This window comes from Entelurus aequoreus, linkage group LG14 (assembly GCF_033978785.1).
Source record: "Entelurus aequoreus isolate RoL-2023_Sb linkage group LG14, RoL_Eaeq_v1.1, whole genome shotgun sequence".
NCBI classification, from domain to species: Eukaryota; Metazoa; Chordata; class Actinopteri; order Syngnathiformes; family Syngnathidae; genus Entelurus; species Entelurus aequoreus.
In genome coordinates, this window is record NC_084744.1 from 2,464,000 (window position 1) to 2,488,463 (window position 24,464).

General features: G+C 38.0%; 2 protein-coding genes across 5 annotated transcripts in view; both read left to right on the forward strand.

The window, feature by feature from the left end:
- The window catches only part of lrch1 (leucine-rich repeats and calponin homology (CH) domain containing 1), a 195,004-nt gene that overhangs the window by 66,649 nt on the left and 103,891 nt on the right, over positions 1-24,464 (forward strand). For all 4 annotated transcript variants that reach the window (XM_062068759.1, XM_062068760.1, XM_062068757.1 and 1 more), the window contains exons 4-7: positions 1,507-1,612; positions 5,361-5,497; positions 5,554-5,684; positions 18,137-18,224. In XM_062068759.1, the coding sequence (XP_061924743.1) occupies positions 1,507-1,612; positions 5,361-5,497; positions 5,554-5,684; positions 18,137-18,224 (462 nt within the window). The remainder of the gene's footprint in view (positions 1-1,506; positions 1,613-5,360; positions 5,498-5,553; positions 5,685-18,136; positions 18,225-24,464) is intronic.
- Positions 1-24,464, forward strand: part of LOC133664257 (uncharacterized) — a 265,732-nt gene that overhangs the window by 30,678 nt on the left and 210,590 nt on the right. The window lies entirely within an intron of this gene.

Here is a 24,464-nt window from a genome sequence, read left to right on the forward strand (position 1 = left end):
GGATACGTAACATGTGGATACGTAACATGTGGATACGTAACTTGTGGATACGTAACATGTGGATACGTAACATGTAGATACGTAACATGTAGATACGTAACATGTAGATACGTAACATGTAGATACGTAACATGTAGGTACGTAACATGTGGGTACGTAACATGTGGATACGTAACATGTGGAAACGTAACATCTAGATACGTAACATGTAGATACGTAACATGTGGATACGTAACATGTAGGTACGTAACATGTAGGTACGTAACATGTAGGTACGTAACATGTGGATACGTAACTTGTGGATACGTAACATGTGGATACGTAACATGTGGATACGTAACATGTGGATACGTAACATGTGGATACGTAACATGTGGATACGTAACATGTGGATACGTAACATGTAGATACGTAACATGTGGATACGTAACTTGTGGATACGTAACATGTAGATACGTAACATGTAGATACGTAACATGTAGATACGTAACATGTAGATACGTAACATGTAGGTATGTAACATGTAGGTATGTAACATGTAGATACGTAACATGTAAATACGTAACATGTAGATACGTAACATGTGGATACGTAACAAGTAGATACGTAACATGTGGATACGTAACATGTGGATACGTAACATGTAGATACGTAACATGTAGATACGTAGCATGTAGATACGTAGCATGTAGATACGTAACATGTAGATACATAACATGTAGATACATAACATGTAGATACATAACAAGTAGATACATAACAAGTAGATACATAACATGTAGATACATAACATGTAGATAACATGTAGATACATAACATGTAGATACATAACATGTAGATACATAACATGTAGATAACATGTAGATACATAACATGTAGATACATAACAAGTAGATACATAACAAGTAGATACATAACATGTAGATACATAACATGTAGATACATAAGTAGATACATAACAAGTAGATACATAACAAGTAGATGCATAACATGTAGATACGTAACATGTAGATACATAACAAGTAGATACATAACAAGTAGATACGTAACAAGTACATACGAAGCAAGTAGATCTGTAACAAGTAGATACGTAGACGTGCACACATCTGCTTGGCTTGATGACAAACAGCAGAAGTCAATGTGTCAACAATAGCAGCGTAAGCTAGCATTAGCTCACTGCTATCCAATAGTCCGTCTGCGTCAGTGCTTGTAATAACAACATCACTCATGTTTGGTTCCTGTTCAGGTCATGACGTGTACATTGTTGGTACTTCCTGGATGTTTTAGAGAGTATAATGAGAGGACCCTCCATCTGTTGACTCAGTTGTTAGATATTTATTCACCATTTACAATGCATACAAATATGTGTTGTTGTCTTACGTGAGGATTGTGAATGATAAACAGCACATCTCTTTACAATGTTTGCCTATTTCCAGCATGACTGACCTAATAATGTGGTCATTTGCGGCATTTTGTGATGTTTGGATGGTATTTTCACCCCCGCAGGACATCAGCTGTAACGAGATCACCGCTCTTCCTCGACACATCGGCCGTCTGCGAGCACTACGCGAACTCAACGTGCGGCGAAATCTCCTCTGCGTCCTTCCAGAAGGTTGGTGCGACGCGACTGGAAGGTGTATGGCAGTGAAATTAGAGAAACAAGTGTGAAATTAGCTGATAAAGTTAGCATGTTACACATACCAATATGAATGTAAGGTGTATGGCTGCGGAATTAGAGTAAAAATCGTAAAAATTTACAAAAAAAAATAAAAATAAAAAAGTTAGCATTTTAATGCTAGCATGCTAATGTTGGCACGCTAACAGTTAACCCGTGTCACATACCAAGTTATATGACTCTAGTGTAAACGGTTACAAAATTAGTTTAAAAAGCTAGCACATTAATGTTAGCATGCTAACGTAAACATGCTAACGGCTAGCATGTTTCACATACTAAATTATGTGACTATAAGGTGTGTGGCTGCGGAATTAGAGAAAAAAGTGTAAATTGTGTAAAAAAAGTTAGCACTTTAATGTTAGCGTGCTAACACGTTAACAAGTGTCGCGTACCAAGATATACGACTGTCTAATTAGATAATTTTTTTTTAAAATATCTAAAAAGTTAACATGTTAGTATGCTAGCACGCTAACAGTTAAGAAGTGTCACATACCAAGTTATATGACTCTAGACTAAAGGGTTGCAAAATTAGCTCAGAAAGCTAGCACTTTACTGTTAGCACGCTAACAGGTAACATGTTTCACATACCAAGTTATATGACTCTAGGGTAAACGGTTACAAAATTAGTTTAAAAAGCTAGCACTTTACTGTTAGCATGCTAACAGGTAACATGTTTCACATACCAAGTTATATGACTGTAAGGTGTATGGCTGCAGAATTAGAGTAATAAGCATAACATTTGCAAAAAAAGTTAGCACTTTAATGCAAGCGTGCTAGCATGCTATCTTTAGCATGCTAACAGTTAACAAGTGTCGCATACCAAGTTATATGACTCTAGGGTAAAAGGTTACAAAATTAGCTCAAAAAGCTAGTACACTAATGTTAGCATGTTTCACATATGCAAGTTATGTGACTATAAGGTGGCTGTGGAATTAGAAAAAAAAGTATAACGTGCAAAAACAGCTAGCATTCTATCAGTTATATGACTGTAAGGTGTATGGCTGTGTAATTAGAGAAAAAAACGTAACGTTAGCTAAATAGTTAGCATGTTAGTGTTAGTATGCTAGCATGCTAACGTTAGCACACTAACAGCTAAGTAGTGTCACACACCAAGTTATATGACTCGAGGGTAAAGGGTTGCAAATTAGCTCAAAAAGATAGCATGTTTACGTTATAGCATGCTAACGTAAACATGCTAACAGTTAGCATGTTTCACATACCAAGCGATATGACCGTAAGGCTGTGGAACGACAGTGTCAAAGTGTAAAAAAGGCTTCCCGTGGGACTCCAACCCACGTGTGATTTTTTTAACATTTTTGGGACTTTTGCCGACTTTTTCCAATTTTCTCCCCCCCCTTACCCGTGGGACTTGGCTTGGCTGGGCGCGTTTTAGACATTTCGGGCATCCCGGGACTTGTGCCGCTGGCGGCCGTACTTGTGGGACTAGAACCTGGTTAGGTATTTTGAACATTTTTGGGACTTTTGCCGACTTTTCCAACTTTTATCCCCCCCGTTTTCGTGCTACTTGGCTGGGCGCGTTTTGGACAGTTTGGGCATCCCGGGACTTGCGCGGCGGGACTCGTGGGACTCGAACTCGGGTGGGATTTTTGAACATTTTTGGGACTTTTGCTGTTTTTTCTCACTTTTCTCCCCGCCTTCCCGTGGGACTTGGCTGGGCGCGTTTTGGACATTTTGGGCATCCCGGGACTTGTGCGGCCGGCGGTGGGACTTGTGGGACTCCAACCCGGGTGTAATTTTTTTTTTAACATTTTTGGGACTTTTGCCGACTTTTCCCATTTTTCTCCCCCCCCTACCCGTGGGACTTGGCTTGGCTGGGCGCGTTTTAGACATTTCGGGCATCCCGGGACTTGCGCCGCTGGCGGCCGTACTTGTGGGACTAGAACCTGGGTAGGTATTTTGAACATTTTTGGGACTTTTGCCGACTTTTCCAACTTTTATCCCCCCCGTTTTCGTGCTACTTGGCTGGGCGGGCGCGTTTTGGACATTTTGGGCATCCCGGGACCTGCGCGGCAGGACTCGTGGGACTCGAACCCGGGTGTGATTTTTGAACATTTTTGGGACTTTTGCTGTTTTTTCTCACTTTTCTCCCCGCCTTCCCATGGGACTTGGCTGGGCACGTTTTGGACATTTTGGGCATCCCGGGACTTGTGCGGCCGGCGGTGGGACTCGTAGGACTCGAACCCGGGTGTGATTTTTGAAAATGTTTCCGACTTTTGCCGACTTTTCTCACTTTTAACCCCGCCTTCCTGTGGGACTTTGCTTGGTGCGTTTTGGACATTTTGGACATCCAGGGACTTGTGCGGCGGGACTCATGGGACTCGAACCTGGGTGTGATTTTTGAAAATTTTTAGGACTTTTGCCGACTTTTCTCACTTTTAACCCCACCTTCCTGTGGGACTTTGCTTGGTGCGTTTTGGACATTTTGGACATCCAGGGACTTGTGCGGCGGGACTCATGGGACTCGAACCTGGGTGTGATTTTTGAAAATTTTTAGGACTTTTGCCGACTTTTCCAACTTTTATTGCCCCCTTTTCGTGAGACTTGCTGGGCGCGTTTTGGACATTTTGGGCATCCTGGGACTTGCGTGGCCGGCGGCTGAACTTGTGGGACTCGAACTCGGGTAGGTTTTTTGACAATTTTTGGGACTTTTGCCGACTTTTCTCACTTTTCTCCCCCCCTACCCGTGCGACTTGGCTGGGCGTGTTTTAGACATTTTGGGCATCAAGGGACTTGCGCGGCCGGCGGCGGGACTTGTGGGACTCAAACCCGGGTGTGATTTTTGAACATTTTTGGGACTTTTGTTGACTTTTCTCACTTTTCTCCCCGCCTTCCCGTGGGACTTGTGGGACTCGAACTTTTTTCGATTTTTGACCATTTTTCTGACTTCTCCCCCCCTTCCCGTGTGACTTGGCTGGGCACGTTTTAGACATTTTGGGCATCCCGGGACTTGCGCGGCCAGTGGCGGGACTTGTGGGACTCGAACCCGGGTAGGTATTTTAAAAATTTTGGGGACTTTTGCCGACTTTTCTCACTTTTCTCCCTGCCTTCCCGTGGGACTTGGCTGGGCGCGTTTTGGACGTTTTGGGCATCCCGGGACTTGTGCGGCCGGCGGCGGGACTTGTGGGACTCGAACTTTTGAAAATTTTTCTGACTTTTGCCGACTTTTCTCACTTTTCTCCCCCCCTACCCATGCGACTTGGCTGGCCGCGTTTTGGACATTTTGGGTATCCCGGGACTTGCGTGGCCAGCAGCCGTACTTGTGGGACTTGAACCTAGTTAGGTATTTTGAACATTTTTGGGACTTTTGCCCACTTTTCCAACTTTTATCCCCCCATTTTCGTGCTACTTGGCTGTGCGCGTTTTGGACATTTTGGGCATCCCGGGACTTGCGCGGCCGGCAGCGGGACTCGTGGGACTCGAACCTGGGTGTGATTTTTTTAAATTTTTGGGACTTTTGCTGGTTTTTTCTCACTTTTCTCCCCGCCTTTCCGTGGGACTTGGCTGGGCGCGTTTGATGTAGACTTGGGTCCTGGCGGGCAGGTGGACCAGCAGACCAAGGGAGATGTTTGGTCATTGCAGGAGTCAATGGAACATCAACAAATGAGATGTTGCTCCCAGAAGTAATGCAACACTTCCTGGCTAACAGTCTGTTCTCTCCATCCAGACCTGGCCCACCTTCCTCTGGTCAAGTTGGACTTCTCGTGCAACAAGGTGTCCACCATCCCAGTGTGCTACAGGAAGATGAGGCAGCTTCAGGCCCTGCGGCTGGAGAACAACCCGCTGCAGAGCCCCCCGGCACAGGTGACCTACCGTCTCAGTCCTGGTGGTCTCCATCCTCATGGGAGTCTTCTCCTCAGATCTGTCTGAAGGGCAAAGTGCACATCTTCAAGTATCTCAGCATGGAGGCGTGTCGCAGCGAGAAGATGGCCGACGCCCTCTACCTGCCCGTCTTGGAGCGCCTCAGCCTGTCGCGTCCTGTGGTCGGCAGGTGAGTTCTTTCTTTGTCCAAAATAACATCAACCTACCAGGAAGGAGAAGCAAACTGTTTGCATTCTACAACACCCGTGAAGTTGTCACCTCGTGTACATGGTAAATAAAAAGACTTATATTCAATTGAATAGACTGCAAAGACAAGATATTTCATGTTCACACTGAGAAACTTTGTTATTTTTGGCAAATAATAGCTCATTTGGAATTTGATGCCTGCGAGATGTTTCAAAAAAGCTGGCACAAGTGGCAAAAAAGAGTGAGAAAGTTGAGGAATGCTCATCAAAGACCGTGTAAAGGATATCACCACATGGGCTCAGGAACACTTCAGAAAACCACTGTCAGTAACTACAGTTGGTCGCTACATCTGTAAGTGCAAGTTAAAACTCTACTATGCAAAGCGAACACCATTTATCAACAACACCCAGAAATGCGCCGGGCTTGGCTGGGCCTGAGCTCATCTAAGATGGACTGATGCAAAGTGGAAAAGTGTTCTGTGGTCTGACGAGTCCACATTTCAAATTGTTTTTTGGAAACTGTGGACCAAAGAGGAAAAGAACCATCCGGATTGTTCTAGGGTGAAAGTGTAAAAGGCAGCATGTGTGATGGTATGGGGGTGTATTAGTGGTCAAGACATGGGTAACTTACACATCTGTGAAGGCACCATTAATGCTGAAAGGTACATACAGCTTTTGGAGCAACATATGTTGCCATCCAAGCAACGTTACCATGGACGCCCCTGCTTATTTCAGCAAGACAATGCCAAGCCACGTGTTCCATCAACGTGGCTTCATAGTAAAAGAGTGCGGGTACTAGACTGGCCTGCCTGTAGTCCAGACATTGAAAATGTGTGGCAGCTAAAATATGAGAAGGGAGACTGTTGAACAACTTAAGCTGTACATCAAGCAAGAATGGGAAAGAATTCCACTTCAAAAATGTGTCTCCTCACTTCCCAAACCTTTACTGAGTGTTGTTAAAAGGAAAGGCCATGTAACACACGGGTAAAAATGCCTTTTTTGACATGTGTTGCTGCCATTAAATTCTAAGTTCATGATTATTTGCCAAAAGAACAAAGTGTGTCAGTGTGAACATGAAATATCTTGTCTTTGCAGTCTATTCAATTGAATATAAGTTGAAAAAGATTTGTTGTATTCTCTTTTTATTGACCATTTACACAAGGTGACAACTTCACTGGTGTTGTAGTTTGTAGGTCTACACTCCATCTTTCAACTTTTACATTCCACCTTAGTCTACCTTCTACCTTCTTTGTGAACTAACAACAAACAAAACAGTGATATATCTTCTACCATGTTCTACCTTCTTTTACCTTCCTTCCACCTTCGTCTTCTTCTTCCTACCGGTTATCTTTTACCTTCTTCTTCCTTCTATCTCCTACCTTCTATTATCTACCTTTGTTCTTTTACCTTTTTATCTTCTACCTTCTTACATTCTTTTGGTGACATATCTACCTTCTACAATGTTGTACATTCCACTTTCTACCACTTTCTACTTTCTATCTTGTACCTTTGCTACCACCTACCTTCAACCTTTGCTACCACCTACCTTCAACCTTTGCTACCACCTACCTTCAACCTTTGCTACCACCTACCTTCAACCTTTGCTACCACCTACCTTCAACCTTTGCTACCACCTACCTTCAACCTTTGCTACCACCTACCTTCAACCTTTGCTACCACCTACCTTCAACCTTTGCTACCACCTACCTTCATTCAACCTTTTCTACCACCTACCTTCATTCAACCTTTGCTACCACCTACCTTCATTCAACCTTTGCTACCACCTACCTTCAACCTTTTCTACCATCTACCTTCAACCTTTGCTACCACCTACCTTCATTCAACCTTTTCTACCACCTACCTTCATTCAACCTTTGCTACCACCTACCTTCAACCTTTGCTACCACCTACCTTCAACCTTTGCTACCACCTACCTTCAACCTTTGCTACCACCTACCTTCATTCAACCTTTGCTACCACCTACCTTCAACCTTTGCTACCACCTACCTTCAACCTTTGCTACCACCTACCTTCAACCTTTGCTACCACCTACCTTCAACCTTTGCTACCACCTACCTTCAACCTTTGCTACCACCTACCTTCAACCTTTGCTACCACCTACCTTCTTTCAACCTTTTCTACCACCTACCTTCATTCAACCTTTTCTACCACCTACCTTCATTCAACCTTTTCTACCACCTACCTTCATTCAACCTTTGCTACCACCTACCTTCAACCTTTGCTACCACCTACCTTCATTCAACCTTTGCTACCACCTACCTTAAACCTTTGCTACCACCTACCTTCATTCAACCTTTGCTACCACCTACCTTCATTCAACCTTTGCTACCACCTACCTTCATTCAACCTTTTCTACCACCTACCTTCATTCAACCTTTGCTACCACCTACCTTCATTTAACCTTTGCTACCACCTACCTTAAACCTTTGCTACCACCTACCTTCATTCAACCTTTGCTACCACCTACCTTCATTCAACCTTTGCTACCACCTACCTTCATTCAACCTTTTCTACCACCTACCTTCATTCAACCTTTTCCACCACCTACCTTCATTCAACCTTTGCTACCACCTACCTTCATTCAACCTTTGCTACCACCTACCTTCATTCAACCTTTGCTACCACCTACCTTCATTCAACCTTTGCTACCACCTACCTTCATTCAACCTTTTCTACCACCTACCTTCATTCAACCTTTTCCACCACCTACCTTCATTCAACCTTTGCTACCACCTACCTTCATTCAACCTTTGCTACCACCTACCTTCATTCAACCTTTTCTACCACCTACCTTCATTCAACCTTTGCTACCACCTACCTTCATTCAACCTTTTCTACCACCTACCTTCATTCAACCTTTTCTACCACCTACCTTCATTCAACCTTTTCCACCACCTACCTTCATTCAACCTTTGCTACCACCTACCTTCATTCAACCTTTGCTACCACCTACCTTCATTCAACCTTTTCTACCACCTACCTTCATTCAACCTTTTCCACCACCTACCTTCATTCAACCTTTGCTACCACCTACCTTCATTCAACCTTTGCTACCACCTACCTTCATTCAACCTTTGCTACCACCTACCTTCATTCAACCTTTGCTACCACCTACCTTCATTCAACCTTTTCTACCACCTACCTTCATTCAACCTTTTCTACCACCTACCTTCATTCAACCTTTGCTACCACCTACCTTCAACCTTTGCTACCACCTACCTTCATTCAACCTTTGCTACCACCTACCTTCATTTAACCTTTGCTACCACCTACCTTCAACCTTTGCTACCAACTACCTTCATTCAATCTTTGCTACCACCTACCTTCATTTAACCTTTGCTACCACCTACCTTCATTCAACCTTTGCTACCACCTACCTTCATTCAACCTTTGCTACCACCTACCTTCATTTAACCTTTGCTACCACCTACCTTCATTCAACCTTTGCTACCACCTACCTTCATTCAACCTTTGCTACCACCTACCTTCATTTAACCTTTGCTACCACCTACCTTCATTTTTCTCTACCACCTACCTATCTTTTACCTTCTAATACCTTCTATTTTCTTCTACCTTATACTAAAACATAAACCAGTAGCATGCAGTATCTACCTTCTACCGTTTTCTACCATCTACTTTCTTCCATTTTTCTACTTTCTATCTTTTACCGTTTTTCTGCCTTCTACCTTTTACCTTCTACTGTTTACTGCCCGCTACAGTTAACCACCTACTTGACCTTCTTCTACCTTTAGCCCTCTAACCTGTTCTACCTTCTCCTACCCTCTCTGTAAACCTAACATAAGGCAAACCAATGATAAATCTACCTTCCACCGTTTTCTACCTTCTATTGTTTCCTCCTTTTTTTTACCTTTATAGCCTTTTCTACTTTCTCACTTCTACGTTTTACCTTTTCATTCTACCTTCTTCAACCTCTACCGTTTATACATTGTACATTTTACCCATTTTCTACCGTCTATCTTTTACCTCTCACTTTCTACCTTCTTCTACGATGTTCCTCCACCTTCTCCTACCTCACGTTTTCCTCGACCTTTTGCAGTATTACATATGTAGACTACACCGCAACATAAAAATGCCACACTTGCGTACTCACAAGTACCCAGATGTTGCACTCAAAGCGGCCACAATGGTGAGTGAGTAATTCTGACACTTACCACCTAAAATAGTCCGTCTGCGTCAGCACTTATAATAACAATATATTTGCTGCTAAAATAGTCCATCTACGTCAGCACTTATAATAACAATATATTTGCTGCTAAAATAGTCCATCTACGTCAGCACTTATAATAACAATATATTTGCTGCTAAAATAGTCCATCTGCGTCAGCACTTATAATAACAATATATTTGCTGCTAAAATAGTCCATCTACGTCAGCACTTATAATAACAATATATTTGCTGCTAAAATAGTCCATCTGCGTCAGCACTTATAATAACAATATATTTGCTGCTAAAATAGTCCATCTACGTCAGCACTTATAATAACAATATATTTGCTGCTAAAATAGTCCATCTGCGTCAGCACTTATAATAACAATATATTTGCTGCTAAAATAGTCCATCTACGTCAGCACTTATAATAACAATATATTTGCTGCTAAAATAGTCCATCTACGTCAGCACTTATAATAACAATATATTTGCTGCTAAAATAGTCCATCTGCGTCAGCACTTATAATAACAATATATTTGCTGCTAAAATAGTCCATCTACGTCAGCACTTATAATAACAATATATTTGCTGCTAAAATAGTCCATCTGCGTCAGCACTTATAATAACAATATATTTGCTGCTAAAATAGTCCATCTACGTTAGCACTTATAATAACAATATATTTGCTGCTAAAATAGTCCATCTGCGTCAGCACTTATAATAACAATATATTTGCTGCTAAAATAGTCCATCTACGTCAGCACTTATAATAACAATATATTTGCTGCTAAAATAGTCCATCTGCGTCAGCACTTATAATAACAATATATTTGCTGCTAAAATAGTCCATCTACGTCAGCGCTTATAATAACAATATATTTGCTGCTAAAATAGTCCATCTACGTCAGCACTTATAATAACAATATATTTGCTGCTAAAATAGTCCATCTGTGTCAGCACTTATGATAACAATATATTTGCTGCTTAAATAGTCCATCTGCGTCAGCACTTATAATAACAATATATTTGCTGCTAAAATAGTCCATCTGCGTCAGCACTTATAATAACAATATATTTGCTGCTAAAATAGTCCATCTGCGTCAGCACTTATAATAACAATATATTTGCTGCTAAAATAGTCTGTCTACGTCAGCGCTTAAAATAACAATATATTTGCTGCTAAAATAGTCCATCTACGTCAGCACTTATAATAACAATATATTTGCTGCTAAAATAGTCCATCTGTGTCAGCACTTATGATAACAATATATTTGCTGCTAAAATAGTCCATCTGCGTCAGCACTTATAATAACAATATATTTGCTGCTAAAATAGTCCATCTGCGTCAGCACTTATAATAACAATATATTTGCTGCTAAAATAGTCCATCTACGTCAGCGCTTAAAATAACAATATATTTGCTGCTAAAATAGTCCATCTGCGTCAGCACTTATAATAACAATATATTTGCTGCTAAAATAGTCCATCTGCGTCAGCACTTATAATAACAATATATTTGCTGCTAAAATAGTCTGTCTACGTCAGCGCTTAAAATAACAATATATTTGGTTCAATTTCAGGTTACGACACGTAAATAGAGTTTTGTTGACAGTTTCTGGATGTTTGTCCAGAGTATAATGAGAGGACCCTCGGTCTGTTGACTCAATCGTTAGATAGTCATTCACCATTTACATATTTTAGTCGCCGAGTGTGAAGCGACTGGGATGTGAATCAGCACCTCCAAGTCCGAGTCCATGGTCCTCGCCCGGAAAAGGGTGGAGTGCCATCTCCGGGTTGGGGAGGAAACCCTGCCCCAAGTGGAGGAGTTCAAGTACCTGGGAGTCTTGTTCACGAGTGGGGGAAGAGTGGATCATGAGATCGACAGGCGGATCGGTGCGGCATCTTCAGTAATGCCGACGTTGTATCGATCCGTTGTGGTGAAGACGGAGCTGAGCCGGAAGGCAAAGCTCTCAATTTACTGGTCGTTCTACGTTCCCATCCTCACCTATGGTCATGAGCTTTGGGTTAGGACTGAAAGGAAAAGATCACGGGTACAAGCGGCCCGAATTAGTTTCCTCCGCTGGGTGGCGGGTCTCTCCCTTAGAGATAGGGTGAGAAGCTCTGTCATCCGGGAGGAGCTCAAAGTAAAGCCGCTGCTCCTCCACATGGAGAGGAGCCAGATGAGGTGGTTCGGGCATCTGCTCAGGATGCCACCCGAACGCCTCCCTAGGGAGGTGTTTAGGGCACGTCCGACTGGCAGGAGGCCACGGGGAAGACCCAGGACACGTTGGGTAGACTATGTCTCCCGACTGGCCTCAGAACGCCTTGGGATCCCCCGGGAGGAGCTGGACAAAGTGGCTGGGGAGAGGGAAGTCTGGGCTTCTCTGCTTAGGCTGACCCAACCTCGGATAAGCGGAAGAAGATGGATGGATGGATGGATTTTAGTCGCCCTCCTGAGTGAGTTAGTGTGAAACGGAGGAGCCCGGGTCGAGGTGAAGGCCGGGCGGACATAAGGAGGAAGCAAAGGAAGGGAGGAGGGAGTGAGAAACACCATGTTCTCGCTCTCTGGGTTCTAAGTGAGGATGTGGAGCTGTGGAATGTCCGCCCACATGAAACACTCCCGACACGTGGGCAGGCTGCACACTTCTCTACTCACATTTCAAGTGCGTACGTGTGTTCACCCCAGGGATGGGTACTTTTCTAAGCACTGACGGAATTGTGTCGGTACTACGACAAATCTACTTTGCGACGGGAAATCCTGTTTCCATACCTTTGCCGCACGTTACGTCGCATCCGGTTTCAGACTGGTCACGCCTGGTGGTCGCCGACTAAACACCGACTCAGCCAAACTCCCTCTAAGTAATGTTGCCCTTTTCAACACTAACAAAGCAAGTATGCTTGGTCTCGCTCTCTTTCGTGTCCTATATCATATGTTTGTCCAGGCTCTTCCGCAGTGGAGCGCTCGTACGTAAAGTAATGCGCCACTCTTCCAAAATGCGCTAGCTTGATGCTAATTTCCATTGGATTTGCCATAGACGGGCTACTTTTTACTTGGCGATTTCAACGCCTCCGAATTTGGAAAGGTAACTAGAACCAGAACCTCTGAGGACAAAGCTCCAAACTATGGGAGACCGGGCTTTCTGCTCCGCCGCTCCCAGTCTGTGGAACGCTCGCCCTGACCACCTGAGGGCACCACAGACTGTGATTTTTTTTTTTAAATATATATATATATATATATATATATAGGTGTGCTAGTTCTAGCTATTGGGCTGTTCTAGTTTTTATTTTTTTTACTATTTATTTTACTTGTTGGGGGCAGCTATTTGTGGTTCTAGCGTTGATGTTTTGTTTGTTTGTTTTAAATGCACTGTAGCACGTTGAGGTTGTTTGCTCAATGTAAAGTGCTTTTACAAATAAAATCTATCATTATTATTATTAGCTAGGACTATTTTAAAAATATATATATTTGAGACAATACCGCCATACCGGTATCTTTTGATACGCCTTTTAATTATCCGTCAATGGGGGCTCTCTATTCCGCCCACAAAAGCCTGTAAATAGCCATCCAACAATACCTGAATATTAACCAAATATTGTTATTATAAGCGCTAACGCAGACAAACTATATTTTTAGCGACACAATGTTTTTTTTAACCCGTCGTGTGGTTTATGATTAATTCTTCATCTAATACGGGAAGATATGGACATCCTATCAGTCGTCATGGCAGTGAGAGCAGACATCGTACAGTAAGCTATCGTTTTGTAGTTTGTGTTTCTTGTTCCGCACTTAGCAACACTGCTACATGGTGCTTAGTGTTTCACTGAAGCGGCATCTGTTTCTCAAACGTGTCCCTCATCCTCGTTATATTCAGGCTCAAAAATATAAGATTCTGGATCATCATTTTTTTCCCAAAGTAGTCGTTGTTGCCTCCCACAAAGTCTGCGTGATGAGCATTGTTGTTGACGGGGAAGGGATCTGTGGTGAAGGTCTTACTTTCAAATGATAATAAAACAAGATCTAACAGCAGTTATCGTAATAAGCTCATTTGTAAATGTTGCAATAAGAAATGAGATGTTATTATCTAAAACAGTTGAAATGTATTAACACACGTTGAGATATATATTTGAGACAATACCGCCATACCGGTACATTTTCATTACGGTAGTAACCGTAATGTGGTGTTGAGTTTAAACTAAGCATTTTGCACGTTGTGTTTAAAATACAGATACAAATCGTATGTCGCGATTCGGCCTAAAAATATCGTCAAACAGATGGTGCGCAATAAGCACAAGACTTGCAGTGTTAACACTTTGTAGGGCGCAGCGTAGCACCGTCAGCTTCTTGGGGAAAAAATGACTTCCCAGTTAGACAGCGTAGCATAGATAGCCTGTACAGTACTGCCATCTAATGGCTGGGAGGTGCAGCTGCACTGCAAATGAGACGAGCTAGTAGACAAGATGTAACAACTCCTTTTAAATCGTCACGTTCAAAAAATGCAACGTCATCAAAACAGTTAACACAAAAGTATGAACGTATTGAAATGGCTGACTTTGTGATGTTCTTTGCATTCGTGGCCGTGTCGTTTGTGGCTGCTTTAGTAACTGGTTAAGCACCTGCAGCGCTGAATTTGACCAGCAGAGGGCGATGAAGCTACACCTTAGGTTTAGGGGTCTTAAACCACACGTGTGCAATGTTTGCTGTGTGTATTAACACTAAAACTTCTGTTTTATTGATGTAAATTACACAATGTACAAACCCCAAAAGCAGTGAGGTTGTCACGTTGTGTCAATAAAAAGAGAATACAACAAATCCTTTTCTACTTATATTCAATTGAATAGACTGCAAAGACAAGATATTTCATGTTCACACTGAGAAACTTAAATTTGTTTTTGCAAATATTTACAAACTTAGAATTTAATGACAGCAACACATTGCAAAAAAGGCATTTTTACCGGTGTGTTACATGGCCTTTCCTTTTAACAACACTCAGTAAAGATGTGGGAACTGAGGAGACACATTTTTGAAGTGGAATTCTCTCCCATTCTTGCTTGATGTACAGCTTAAGTTGTTCAACAGTCTCCCTTCTCATATTTTAGCCTTCATATTGCACCACACATTTTCAATGGCATCGTCTTGCTGAAATAAGCAGGGGCGTCCATGGTAACGTTGCTTGGATGGCAACATATGTTGCTCCAAAAGCTGTATGTACCTTTCAGCATTAATGGTGCCTTCACAGACGTGTAAGTTACCCATGTCTTGGCCACTAATACACCCCCATACCATCACATATGCTGCCTTTTACACTTTCACCCTAGAACAGTCCGGATGGTTCTTTTCCTCTTTGGTCCGCAGTTTCCAAAAACTATTTGAAATGTGGACTCGTCAGACCAAAGAACACTTTTCCACTTTGCATCAGTCCATCTTAGATGAGCTCGGGCCCAGGGAAGCCGGCAGCGTTTCTGGGTGTTGTTGATAAATGGCTTTGGCTTTGCATAGTAGAGTTTTATCTTGCACTTATGTACTTATGACCAACTGTAGTTACTGACGGTAGTTTTCTGAAGTGTTCCTGAGCCCATGTGGTGATATCCTTTACACACTGATGTGGCTTTTTGATGCAGTACCGCCTGAGGGATCCAAGGTGTGTAATATCATGGCTTACGTGCAGTGATTTCTCCAGATTCTCCGAACCTTTTGATGATATTACGGAGCGTAGATGGTGAAATCCCTCAATTCCTTGTTGAGAAATGTTGTTCTTCAACTATTTGCTCAGGCATTTGTTGACAAAGTGGTGACCCTCGCCCCGTCCTTGTTTGTGAATGACTGAGCATTTCATGGAAGCTGCTTTTATACCCAATCATGGCACCCACCTGTTCCCAATTAGCATGTTCACCTGGGGGATGTTCCAAATAAGTCTTTGGCGAGCACTCCTCCACTTTCTCACTCTTTTTTGCCACTTGTGCCAGCTTTTTTTGAAACATCAAATTCCGAACGAGCTAATATTTGCATGAAAATACCAAAGTTTCTCAGTGTGAACATGAAATATCTTGTCTTTGCAGTCTATTCAATTGAATATAAGTTGAAAAGGATTTGTTGTATTCTCTTTTTATTGACCATTTACACAACTTCACTGCTTTTGTAGTTTGTACGTTATATACCTTTGCAATGTTGTGTATTTTCAGTCTTAACAACCTAAGTCGGGGGTCGGCATCCCGCGGCTCTTTAGCGTCGCCCTAGTGGCTCTCTGGAGATTTTTCAAAAATGTATGAAGAATGGAAAAAGATGAGGGGGGAAAAAAATATTTTTTTTTGTTTTAGTATGGTTTCTGTAGGAGGACAAACATGACACAAACCTCCCTAATTGTTATAAATCACACTGTTTATATTAAATATGCTTCACTCATTCAAGTATTTCGCGAGCGCCGTTTTGTCCTACTTATTTTGTCGGTCCTTGAACTCACCGTATAGTCTGTTTACATGCATAACTTTCTCCGACTTTCCAGGACGTGTTTTATGCCACTTCTTTTTCTGTCTCATTTTGTCCACCAAACTGTTAACGTTGTACATGAGTGCACAAAGGTGAGTTTTGTTGATGTTATCGACTTGTGTGGAGTGCTAATCAGACATATTTGGTCACTGCATGACTGCAAGCTAATCGATGCTAACATGCTATTTAGGCTAGCTATATGTACATGTAGATCAGGGGTCACCAACGCGGTGCCCGCGGGCACCAGGTAGCCCGTAAGGACCAGATGAGTAGCCCGCTGGCCTGTTCTAAAAATAGCTCAAATAGCAGCACTTACCAGTGAGCTGCCTCTATTTTTTAAATTGTATTTATTTACTAGCAAGCTGGTCTCGCTTTGCCCGACATTTTTAATTCTAAGAGAGACAAAACTCAAATAGAATTTGAAAATCCAAGAAAATATTTTAAAGACTTGGTCTTCACTTGTTTAAATAAATTCATTAATTTTTTGACTTTGCTTCTTATAACTTTCAGAAAGACAATTTTAGAGAAAAAATACAACCTTAAAAATGTTTTTAGGATTTTTAAACACATATACCTTTTTACCTTTTAAATTCCTTCCTCTTCTTTCCTGACAATTTAAATCAATGTTCAAGTAAATTCATTTTTTTTTATTGTAAAGAATAATAAATACATTTTTTAATTTAATTCTTCATTTTAGCTTCTGTTTTTTCAACGAAGAATATTTGTGAAATATTTCTTCAAACTTATTATGATTAAAATTCAAAAAAAATATTCTGGCAAATCTAGAAAATCTGTAGAATCAAATTTAAATCTTAATTCAAAGTCTTTTGAATTTATTTAAAACATTTTATTCTGGAAAATCTAGAAGAAATAATGATTTGTCTTTGTTAGAAATATAGCTTGGTCCAATTTGTTATATATTCTAACAAAGTGTAGATTGGATTTTAACCTATTTAAAACATGTCATCAAAATTCTAAAATGAATCTTTATCAGGAAAAATTACTAATGATGTTCCATAAATTATTTTTTTAAGTTTTTCTCTTTTTTTCGGTTGAATTTAGAATTTTAAAGAGTCGAAATTGAAGATAAACTATGTTTCAAAATTTAATTGTCATTTTTTTCGTGTTTTCTCCTCTTTTAAACCGTTCAATTAAGTGTTAATATCATTAATTATTGATAATAACATAGAGTTAAAGGTAAATTGAGCAAATTGGCTATTTCTGGCCATTTATTTAAGTTTGTATCAAACTGGTAGCCCTTCGCATTAATCACTACCCAAGAAGTAGCTCTTGCTTTCAAAAAGGTTGCTGACCCCTGGTATAGATAGCCTAAATAGCATGTTAGCATCGATTAGCTTGCAATATGTACATATAGTATATGTACATATTGCATCATTATGCCTCATTTGTAGCTATATTTGAGCTAATTTAGTTTCCTTTAAGTCCTTTTAATTCAATTTATATCTCATGACACATGTAATATGGCTTTTAATTTTTTGCGGCTCCAGACAGATTTGTTTTTGTTTTTTTGGTCCAATATGGCTCTTTCAACATTTTGGGTTGCCGACCCCTGACCTAAGTAAATACAAAAAACCACACTCTCGGAGGCACTTTCTAAAGAAACATCCACATTTTGAGACGTCGGGCTCTTGAGACCGTGGCCCTCTTCATGGTGTCGTTGTTTAGCCCCGCTGTAGGTGCACTGCGCACGACATGTACGCGCTGCACTTACTGACGCGCACTTATTAACCCCGTCTAGTGTGGAGGACATGGAGCTGCAGCGAAAGCAGGACAGCGACTCGGGAGTCGGCAGCGACATCGGAGACAAGAGGCTGTCGGCGACGGAGGTACGTGTGATGTTTTGTCTACTTTCACTTTCACTTGTGAGCTTAAACGGACTAATGGACTTCTGCATGGTGCACTCTGGAGACGACAAACAGTCTTTTTGCTGGTACGTCACACTAGACTGGAGAGTGGAGTGTTTTTCAACCTTTTTTGAGCCGAGGCACATTTGTTGCATTTGGCACACCACCAGCAGAAATCATTAAAAAAAAAAAACTCGGCTGATAGTCGTCGTGGCAATTGTTGGATATAACTTTAAAGCATAAGCAAGCATGCATCAATATAGCTCTTGTCTCAAAGTAGGTGTACTGTCACCACCTGTCACATCACACCCTGACTTATTTGGACTGTTTTCCTTTGTGTAGTGTTTTACTTCTTGTCTTGCGCTCTTATTTTGGTGGCTTTTTCTCTTTTTTTTGGTATTTTCCTGTAGCAATGTCATGTCTTCCTTTTAGCAATCAAGAATATTTCAGTTGTTTTTATCCTTCTTTGTGGGGACATTGTTGATTGTCATGTCATGTTCGGAGGTACATTGTGGACGCCGTCTTTGCTCCACAGTAAGTCTTTGCTGTCGTCCAGCATTCTGTTTTTGTTGACTTTGTTCAGTTTTAGTTTTGTTCTGCATAGCCTTCCCTAAGCTTCAATGCCTTTTCTCAGGGGCACTCACCTTTTGTTTATTTTTGGTTTGCTTTTTGATCCCTAGGAATATTGATGTGACTTTTTTTTTTTTAAAACCTGTCATTGCTCAAAAAATAATAATGAATCAAAATCAATTTTAAAATTTTGGGAGGAAATATATTGCATATGATAAAAATGTATAATGGATGGATAGATGGGAAGTTGATCAACAGATTTAAGTGTTGAAAGTAAAATAAATAAAAATGTGTGACTTATTTTTAACACTATTTTGAGTTGGGCCCTTTTTGATCACTAAGAATATTTATGAATTTTTGTATTTTTTTAAACTGTCATTGCTCAAAAAATAATAATGAATCAAAATCAATTTGAAAAATTTGGAAGAAAATATATTGCATATTTTGCGTTTTTGACATGAAAAAAACAGGGTTTTAATTAACAAAGCACATCAGACATTAAAAAAAGCGATCTAGAGATTTATTGTTGAAAAAACGTTGAACTATGTTTGGGAGAAACATTTTTGTGTTTGCCAAAAAAAACAACAACAAAAAAACAAACGCTTACGAAAACAAAAAGGGCATAAAACAATTTTTTTAAATATTTAAAAAATGATAAAAATGTATAATGGATGGATAGATGGGAAGTTGATCAACAGATTTAAGTGTTGAAAGTAAAAAAATAAAAAAATGTGTGACTTATTTTTAACACTATTTTGAGTTGGGCCCTTTTTGATCCCTAAGAATATTGATGACATTTAAAAAAAAAAAAAAAAAAACTCATTGCTCAAAAAATAATAATGAATCAAAATCAATTTGAAAAATTTAGGAAGAAATATATTGCATAATTTGCGGGGGGTTTTTTACATGAAAAAAACAGGGTTTTAATTAACAAAGCACATCAGACATTAAAAAAAGCGATCTAGAGATTTATTGTTGAAAAAACTTTGAAATATGTTTGGGAGAAAAATGTTTGTGTTTGCCAAAAAAAAAAAAAAAAAAAAATTACGAAAACAAAAAGGGCATAAAACTATTTTTTAAAATATTAAAAAAATGATTAAAAGTTTAACTTATTTTCAACACTATTTTGAGTTGGGCCCTTTTTGATCCCTAAGAATATTGATGATATTTAAAAAAAACTAAAAAAATACTGTCATTGCTCAAAAAATAATAATGGATCAAAATCAATTTGAAAAATTGGGGAGGAAATATATTGCATATTTTGCATTTTTTTGACATGAAAAAAACAGGGTTTTAATTAACAAAGCACATCAGACATTAAAAAAAGCGATCTAGAGATTTATTGTTGAAAAAACGTTGAACTATGTTTGGGAGAAACATTTTTGTGTTTGCCAAAAAAAACAAACAAAAAAAAGCAAACGCTTACGAAAACAAAAAGGGCATAAAACAATTTTTTTAAATATTTAAAAAATGATAAAAATGTATAATGGATGGATAGATGGGAAGTTGATCAACAGATTTAAGTGTTGAAAGTAAAAAAATAAAAAAATGTGTGACTTATTTTTAACACTATTTTGAGTTGGGCCCTTTTTGATCACTAAGAATATTGATGACATTTTAAAAAAAAACAAAAAAAACCTCATTGCTCAAAAAATAATAATGAATCAAAATCAATTTGAAAAATTTGGGAAGAAATATATTGCATAATTTGCGTTTTTTTTTTACATGAAAAAAACAGGGTTTTAATTAACAAATCACATCAGACATTAAAAAAAGCGATCTAGAGATTTATTGTTGAAAAAACGTTGAACTATGTTTGGGAGAAAAAATTTTGTGTTTGCCAAAAAAAACAAACAAAAAAAAACAAACGCTTACGAAAACAAAAAGGGCATAAAACAATTTTTTTAAATATTTAAAAAATGATAAAAATGTACAATGGATGGATAGATGGGAAGTTGATCAACAGATTTAAGTGTTGAAAGTAAAAAAAGAAAAAAATGTTTGACTTATTTTTAACACTATTTTGAGTTGGGCCCTTTTTGATCACTAAGAATATTTATGAATTTTTTAATTTTTTTAAACTGTCATTGCTCAAAAAATAATAATGAATCAAAATCAATTTGAAAAATTTGGGAGGAAATGTATTGCATATTTTGTGAAAAACAGGGTTTTAATGAACAAAAAGCGCATCAGACATTAAAAAAAGCCATCTGGAGATTTATTGTTGAAAAAACTTTGAAATATGTTTGGGAGAAAAATGTTTGTGTTTGCCAAAAAAAAAAAAAAAAAAGCTTACGGAAACAAAAAGGGCATAAAACTATTTTTTTAAATATTTTAAAAATGATTAAAAGTGTTGAAAGTAAAAAAAAGCAAAAAATTTGTGACTTATTTTTAACACTATTTTGAGTTGGGCCCTTTTTGATCCCTAAGAATATTGATGACATTTTTTTATTTTTTTTAAACTGTCATTGCTCAAAAAATAATAATGAATCAAAATCAATTTGAAAAATTTGGGAGGAAATGTATTGCATATTTTGTGAAAAACAGGGTTTTAATGAACAAAAAGCGCATCAGACATTAAAAAAAGCCATCTAGAGATTTATTGTTGAAAAAACTTTGAATTATGTTTGGTTGAAAAATGTTTGTGTTTGCCAAAAAAAAAAAAAAAAAAGCTTACGAAGACAAAAAGGGCATAAAACTATTTTTAAAAATATTTAAAAAATGATTAAAAGTGTTGAAAGTAAAAAAAAGCAAAAAATGTGTGACTTATTTTTAACACTATTTTGAGTTGGGCCCTTTTTGATCCCTAAGAATATTGATGACATTTAAAAAAAAAACAAAAAAAAAACTGTCATTGCTCAAAAAATAATAATGGATCAAAATCAATTTGAAAAATTGGGGAGGAAATATATTGCATAATTTGCATTTTTTTGACATGAAAAAAACAGGGTTTTAATTAACACAGCGCATCAGACATTAAAAAAAGCGATCTAGAGATTTATTGTTGAAAAAACGTTGAACTATGTTTGGGAGAAACATTTTTGTGTTTGCCAAAAAAAACAAAAAAAAACAAAAGCTTACGGGAAAAAAAAGGGCATAAAACAATTAAAATAAAATATTTTAAAAATCATAAAAATGTATAACGGACGGATGGATCGGAAGTTGATCAACTTTGGCTTATTTTGAGTGGGGTCGCGGGTGCAGCAGCCTAAGCAAAGTAAAAAAAGAAAAAATGTGTGACTTATTTTCAACACTATTTTGAGTTGGGCCCTTTTTGATCCCTAAGAATATTGATGACATTTTTTTTTTTTTTAGACTGTCATTGCTCAAAAAATAATAATGAATCAAAATCAATTTGAACATTTTGGGAGGAAATATATTGCATATTTTGCGTTTTTGACATGAAAAAAACAGGGTTTTAATTAACAAAAAGCGCATCAGACATTAAAAAAAAAGCGTTGAAGTTTATCTAGAGATTTATTGTTGGAAAAAACTTTGAAATATGTTTGGGAGAAAAATGTTTGTGTTTGACAAAAAAAAAAAAAATCTTACGAAAACAAAAAGGGCATAAAACAATTAAAATAAAATATTTTAAAAGTCATAAAAATGTATAACGGACGGATGGATCGGAAGTTGATCAACTTTGGCTTATTTTGAGTGGGGTCGCGGGTGCAGCAGCCTAAGCAAAGTAAAAAAAGAAAAAATGTGTGACTTATTTTCAACACTATTTTGAGTTGGGCCCTTTTTGATCCCTAAGAATATTGATTAAATTTTTTTTTTTTTTTAGACTGTCATTGCTCAAAAAATAATAATGAATCAAAATCAATTTGAACATTTTGGGAGGAAATATATTGCTTATTTTGCGTTTTTGACATGAAAAAAACAGGGTTTTAATTAACAAAAAGCGCATCAGACATTAAAAAAAAGCGTTGAAGTTTATCTGGAGATTTATTGTTGGAAAAAACTTTGAAATATGTTTGGGAGAAAAATGTTTGTGTTTGCCAAAAAAAACAAAAAAAACACAAAAGCTTACGAAAACAAAAAGGGCATAAAACAATTAAAATAAAATATTTTAAAAATCATAAAAATGTATAACGGACGGATGGATCGGAAGTTGATCAACTTTGGCTTATTTTGAGTGGGGTCGCGGGTGCAGCAGCCTAAGCAAAGTAAAAAAAGAAAAAATGTGTGACTTATTTTCAACACTATTTTGAGTTGGGCCCTTTTTGATCACTAAGAATATTGATTAAATTTTTTTTTTTTTTTAGACTGTCATTGCTCAAAAAATAATAATGAATCAAAATCAATTTGAACATTTTGGGAGGAAATATATTGCTTATTTTGCGTTTTTGACATGAAAAAAAACAGGATTTTAATTAACAAAAAGCGCATCAGACATTAAAAAAAGCGATCTAGAGATTTATTGTTGGAAAAAACTTTGAAATATGTTTGGGAGAAAAATGTTTGTGTTTGCCAAAAAAAACAAAAAAAACAAAAGCTTACGAAAACAAAAAGGGCATAAAACAATTAAAATAAAATATTTTAAAAATCATAAAAATGTATAACGGACGAATGGATCGGAAGTTGATCAACTTGGGCTTATTTTGAGTGGGGTCGCGGGTGCAGCAGCCTAAGCAAAGTAAAAAAAGAAAAAAATGTGTGACTTATTTTTAACACTATTTTGAGTTGGGCCCTTTTTGATCCCTAAGAATATTGATTACATTTTTTTTTTTTAGACTGTCATTGCTCAAAAAATAATAATGAATCAAAATCAATTTGAACATTTTGGGAGGAAATATATTGCTTATTTTGCGTTTTTGACATGAAAAAAAAACAGGGTTTTAATTAACAAAAAGCGCATCAGACATTAAAAAAAAGCGTTGAAGTTTATCTAGAGATTTATTGTTGGAAAAAACTTTGAAATATGTTTGGGAGAAAAATCTTTGTGTTTGCCAAAAAAAAAGCTTACGAAAACAAAAAGGGCATAAAACAATTAAAATAAAATATTTTAAAAATCATAAAAATGTATAATGGACAGATGGATCGGAAGTTGATCAACTTTGGCTTATTTTGAGTGGGGTTGCGGGGGCAGCAGCCTAAGCAAAGTAAAAAAAGAAAAAAATGTGTGACTTATTTTGAACACTATTTTGAGTTGGGCCCTTTTTGATCACTAAAAATATTGATGACATTTTTTTTTTTTTTTAAACTCATTGCTCAAAAAATAATAATGAATCAAAATCAATTTGAACATTTTGGGAGGAAATATATTGCATATTTTGCATTTTTGACATGAAAAAAAGCGTTGAAGTTGATCTAGAGATTTATTGTTGAAAAAACTTTGAAAGAAAAATGTTGGTGTTTGCCAAAATAATAAATAAAAAAAATAAAATAATCTTACAAAAACGAAAAGGGCATGAAACAATTTAAAAATATTTAAAAAATCATAAAAATGTATATTCGGAAGTTGGTCAACAGATTTAAACTCAAAAAAATAATAATGAATCAAAATCAATTGGAAAGTTTTGGGAGGAAATATTTTGCGTTTTTGACATAAAAAAAAAAAACGGGGTTTTAATGAACAAAAAGCGCATCAGACATGAACAAAAGCATTGAAGTTGATCTAGAGATTATTGTTGAAAAAACTTTGAAATA